This window comes from Hakea prostrata, chromosome 5 (assembly GCF_041222555.1).
Source record: "Hakea prostrata isolate BN-2017 chromosome 5, UWA_Hpros_2, whole genome shotgun sequence".
NCBI classification, from domain to species: domain Eukaryota; kingdom Viridiplantae; phylum Streptophyta; class Magnoliopsida; order Proteales; family Proteaceae; genus Hakea; species Hakea prostrata.
In genome coordinates this window covers 4,686,332-4,692,331 of record NC_142604.1, presented here as the reverse complement: position 1 = coordinate 4,692,331, position 6,000 = coordinate 4,686,332, and the positions used below count along the sequence as shown (strand labels likewise).

Here is a 6,000-nt window from a genome sequence, read left to right as displayed (position 1 = left end):
TATAATTTGCACCGGGGCCACATGATCGGTATCTGAATGGAGAAGCTGATAAGGCAATCGGCATTGTATTTTGCCACGTGTGACAAAATCGCCGATCAATACATTGCACCGGGGCCACACGATCGGTATCTGAATAGAGAAGCTGATAAGGCAATCGGCATTGTATTTTGTCACTTGTGGCAAAATCACCGATAAAAAATCCGAAATATCAAACAAGGATATACCGCGATGTACAATAACGCAGCTCCTAATTCCATATCCAATCACTGTTGCCAAGTTTTCGAAGAGAGATTGCTTCAGGACTCCAGAGTCCGTAGCAGAAGTGTAGCAGCACCGGTAGAGAGACGTGTAGATGGCTTCGCTGCATTTGAGTGATTATCACTTACCAGACAAGCATTTCTTCTAGTAGTATCCATAAATTTCGTCTCCTTCATCTCTTACTCTTGCAGGTAACCTAAAATTTATTCACGCTTCCCTCTCATTTGATCGATCACTTCTTCATTGATCTTCTATATTTTTTCTTCTGTTAATGGGGTTGGTTCTGTTTAGTTAGAAGAGAGAAGTATGTATTTTCAGCACAAATTATGCCAGCATTTTCTAGTGTACTACGGCTTTTCGCGCTTGATTTTGATTTAGATAAGTACTTCTACATTCCCCCCAAAACCCTAGCTTTTGTGGGTTTAAGACTTGTCGATTTCCATACTTATGATTGGCGGGTTTCTTCCTCCTGCATGTTGAACCGGTCTGTGATCATCTCGCAGGTGAATAATGCTTTGCTTTCATTGCTATTTATTTATTTCCCCTTATGATGTTGCTTCTTGTTCTCTTTGTTAGTTAGTATTTGATCTTCTTCTTTTGTTCCGTCAGTTTCATTATTATTTTGACTGTTGTTTGTGCATCTTAAGGCGTTTTGAAATCTACTTGTTCGTTAAGAGTGATCATATTAGGTTTTTTGGTTGTTTTGTTGAAATTTGTTATCATTACTGTTGCAGACGTTTCTGAAAGACCTCTGATGAGTATTACTGGCGTAGTAATAACCTAACATTTCAAACCTATGGTGAAAATCTGGCACCAAGCATCATGCTTCGAATATGATTAAACCCTTGCTCGGGGATTTTGAGGAATTTGTGCAAAATCGGGTTTGGACAATGGAGCGGAAGAAAAACTTGGATCAAGTATTTAGTACACTGTATCAGAACCAGTGTTAGCCACTGTTGATACATTTATGTTTGAATATCAGTCTGCACTGGCAAAGAGTTCAAATACAACCCCTTTCACGGCCAATACTGATACTGAAAGCCATGATCAAAATCTCTTACTTATCATTAATTTTGTTAGAAAAAAATATTTACATATTTCACGTTTGAGTTGATTATACAATGCAAAGTACTTGTTGGTCTGTGATATGGTTGAGCCACTAGAAAGTCATACAAATCTTGGTCAAGTGCCGTAGGTGCTGATAGACTGCAGTCCCTGAAGTTGTGCTGGTCTGTTAAGAAGAGTGCACAAGATGAACTCAACCAAGGCGCTTGGTTGATTGTTCCAGTCTGTCACTCTGTAATCAAGTACAACTTCAGGGAGGGGGTTGTTTCTCTTGTTTTGTGGTTATATATGGGCATTTCAGGTAGTGAAGCTTTCTGGGCAACCTTGCGGATTTAAAGGCCCTGAATGTGATGCTGTGCATCTGAATTGCTGGGTTTGTTGGTGAACCAGCCTGTTGATGTTCTTATCAAAATCCTAGTATAGTGTTTAAGAATTCAACTTCTTTCCCAGTGTTCTGCGGAAAGAAGAATAGAAATAAGAAAGGAGATTCCAATATTCTGGATGCTTGACTTCTCAAAGGGCAAGTGATATGTTACATATGCATTTTCTATGGCAATCCTGACCTAAACAACTTCTTATTGAATCTGTTGTCCGGTGAATGAGGAATTTCTAGTTTGATGGTTCCCAAAGATGATGACCTTTGTGTACGATGGGTGTTGCATGTGAAGGGTTATTGTATTTTGTCAAAGACATACATGCTTGAAATTAACATGTCCAAGGGCGAGTGCCTGGGTAAATAAAAAGTTGCTAGTTATGTACTTGTCCTTACCACCTCCTCCGTCCTTCACCCAAAAGTAGTCATAAATAGATTAGACACAGTCTCACAACCTTACAGGTAGCAGGGTTGAATTTTGAAAGGTTGCGTTTTGCAAGCTGTGGTTGGCGACATGTCAAACCTTTGCTGTTTATCTTGAGTCATTGTCTTAGCCTTGAAAGTCATTGATACTCCTGGGACAGTGTATGCAGTTCTCCAAGCTGCAATCTGTTTGAAGGCTTGCCTTATTTGTTTTATTCTTATGCTGTGGCTTGCCTCTGAATCAAGGCATATGCAATTAACCTCACTGTTAAGACTTGTTCTTTAGTGGTGCAGCCTATTCCTAATGAAATTACAAGTTCTTGTCATTTCATAATCTTGCATCTTGCAGGTTTTAGTACCTATTTTTAGGCCAGGAATAAATATTGTTACTTAAGGCTTAGAGACTTAGCCTCCAATATCGAGAGGGAAGATTCATTTGTCACCTGAAAGAGAGTAATATCATACGGTTCCACTAAACCTCAGTGATGGTTATGAACCGAAAGCAGGAAAAATCCCTTAATATTAATGGTATGCTCTGTTCCCAGGAAAAAAAGGTAATCTGCATATTATCGTAACTTGATTATTTGCTGGAGTTGGTGACGACGACTGGTCAGCTCTTCGATTGGAGCTCAACGGTGTTTTTAGTGAGGAATTGTCATGTAGTATTCGTTTGGTGTACAATTGGTTTAGAATTTGATTTTTTTCTTTATGGCAGTTTACGGCATCTAGATGCTAGCAAAATTGGTTGTTTTATGCTGCTGAGATGATGAGAAATGACACCTCCATATGGTGCATGTGGCTATTCTTGACATGGTATTTCTGTCTGGGTGTGTCTCTCAGTTTGAGAATGTCACCCACCAATTGATTTTCAGGTGTCTTTTTTAAAGAGTTTTATCAACTCTAGAACCAGAATGCCAACACTGCACTTGTGGGGTTATTGGACTGCAATTTTTAATTTTTAAAAATTGTTCATTGTGTTGTTTTCTAATAGGAAGTTATCTTTTTCTCCTGGTGGGTGTGTGGGTGGGATGGACACTGCTGTAATATTTGATGATAGCAAGATGTGAGGCTCTGAAAGAGGTGTCTCTTTTGTTACTTGTCTATTATTTGCTTCCAGGAGTCTTTGTATTCTTCTGTTTACTCTGTCTTCTTATTCTTAATGAAATCTCAATTTATTCATAAAGATTTGGTCTGCAGTCTCTTTGCTATTGTTGCTCATGATCTGATATCTTATTTTAATTCATCAAAACTTGATCTGCCTTTCTTATAGTTTGCTTATAAGGATTTATTTTGGTTCTCCACAAGTGGGATTGGATAAGAAAAAGGATTGTGAGAAAATAAAAAAATAAAGAAGGAAGTTCCGTGCGCTGCCATGGAAAGATTATTGGCAAAAAACTCGCAGAAAGCACCTCAAAGAAATTTATCATTTAGTAAGATGAATTAAAAGTATCCCCACTTTTGGAATTTGGTTGCCCAGAAAATGGTTGGAAAATCTGATCGAAAATAAAGAGTATGTCTTCTTCTTATTACCACTGCTCATATAGTTCACATTTCCATGAGATGCTTTGTCCCTTGTTACCTTTGTCATAATAGAATGGACATTTTCCCCTGGAAGAGGGTCAAAACATGATGGAATTGTTAGGAAAGAGGAATTTGAAAAGGCTGGGAAGAAAGAAAAAGCTTTTGAGGTGCACATTTCTGTTATAGGTCACCATTAGATCCAAAAAGGAGTTCTCTTATTGTTTTACATCTTCCCAGTGATCTCTGTTGTTACACTATGCTTTATATTCTGCGGAAGATTGCTTTGATGGATTTTTCTGTTCACTTCTTTTCCAGAGAAGATTTGGAATATCAGTTGGGAGTTCAATCAGCATAGTGTGGAGGCTAGAAACTGATCTGTATGATAACTGCAAAAGGTAACATGGGTGATGGTGGCCATCGTGAAAATGGAAGACAAAAGTCTGATCAATTCAAAGCAATACACTCACAGGTATTGATCTCCATAAATTTTATGCTAAGAAGGCATGAAGTCCTAGTTATTGATGTTATTGCAGTCCTACATGTAAAAAAGCTTAGAAAATAATTGTTCTTCACTTTTCTTTGCTGCTCACGGTCCTTTTGTATTTGATTCTTGCAGTGGATGGTCCCCCAAGATCAGATGATGGCTATCATGGCTGAGAGGGATGCTGCAATCCAAGAAAGGAATTTGGCCATAGCTGAAAAAAAGGTTGCTGTGGCTGCGCGAGACATGGCTATCTTGCAGAGAGATGCTGCAATTGCAGAGCGGAACAATGCCATAATTGATAGGGAAAATGCCTTGTCTGCCCTTGAATATCGGGAAAATGTCATGAATGGCAGTGGTGCACCATGCCAAGCAGGATGCAGTGGCCTGCGTGGGACAAAAAATGTGCGCCATCATCCACCTCACTTAACAGAATCTCATAACCAAGTGAGGCAGAATCATGTAGCTGAAGGCATACCTATATCAGGAACCAACGCTGCTGAAGATGTCAAGCCACTGCGTGCAAAGCGTATGAGGAAAGAAATCAAAACTGTTTTATTTAAAGAGTCTTTCAAGTCACCGAGGAAGGGTAAGAAGGGTGAAGACTTAAACAAGGTCACCATTGCTCAGACACTTGAATGGAAGAATGGCCATGATAATGGTGGTGGAGCTGAGAATCGTAAGAAGCAGCCAATATTGACGAAGTCAGATTGGAAGGATCATGATTTAGGATTGAACCGGGTGACTTTTGACGAAGCAACCATGCCAGTGCCAGTTTGCTCATGCACTGGAGTACTCCAGCAGTGCTACAAATGGGGGAACGGTGGTTGGCAATCTGCGTGCTGTACGACCACATTGTCTATGTATCCCTTGCCTGCATTACCCAACAAGCGCCATGCTCGCGTTGGTGGGCGTAAGATGACGGGCAGTGTCTTCACAAAATTGCTTAGCCGCTTGGCTTCGGAGGGCCATGACTTGTCTACACCCCTAGATCTCAAGAATCATTGGGCCAAACATGGTACAAATCGCTACATTACCATCAGGTAGCTTATATGAGCTTAATATATGCAAGTTGTGCATATTTTAGAGAGAGTGGACATGATGGCAGATGCTGTGTTACTAGTCCTTTGGGTTTTATCTAGTCTGCTGGAGAAAGTATGAAATGGGGTGTTGTGACTTTAAAGTGTCTAGGTGATTTTATCTAATTTGCAACATGGCCAAACCAGGACCCCATCTTGAAAGTTGAATATAATTGTTTTGGTTCTAATGTAGTCTAGTTACATTTGTTGCCCAGATTAGTCTTTTATTGGATGTTTAAGCAAACTACTCAAATGGAGAAAGGGCTGAACTAATTTAGGTAGTTAAGACTAAAGATAGCAACTGACAAACATTTCTAAGAAAAATATAAAATGTTAGTGAAACTTGTGAAACCATATCATTCCTATAAACAACCCTAATGGGATTATACATTAGAGGAATAGCATTCTAAATTGTGGAAAAGTGTTTCTCTTTATCAGTAAAGCAATTTGTATTTGCGTGTTACATTGTTTACTTGTTGAATAATGTTATTCATATTGCTTGTTAAATCTCTGAACTTATAAAATTATTTTATTTTTCTACCCAAATAAGTCATAAAATTATTTATTTAAAATATTTACCAAATGCAATTTTCTCTTTGGTAGCAAAATGGAACTTAAAAGAGTACAAGAAAACAAGTGATGGATCAATCTTGATACACAGGAAAAAGTGGTTTACCCACTTAAAACTTTATGACCTTATTCGTACTATTGATCTACAGGTGGTTGGTAATATTTTTGTAAAATGTTCTTTGCTTGTTAGATAGACAAGATGTCACTTCATCTCCATGGAAGATTTTCAT

General features: G+C 38.7%; 1 protein-coding gene across 1 annotated transcript; it reads left to right on the top strand.

Moving 5' to 3' along the window:
* The first annotated feature begins 268 nt into the window (after positions 1-268).
* BPC6 (basic pentacysteine 6) lies at positions 269-5,702 on the top strand. Its single transcript, XM_089156483.1, has 3 exons — positions 269-449; positions 3,956-4,109; positions 4,257-5,702. Exons 2-3 carry the CDS (start codon positions 4,020-4,022, stop codon positions 5,166-5,168), a joined length of 1,002 nt encoding a protein of 333 aa, XP_089012609.1. The 5' UTR covers positions 269-449; positions 3,956-4,019; the 3' UTR covers positions 5,169-5,702.
* Positions 5,703-6,000: the final 298 nt, after the last annotated feature.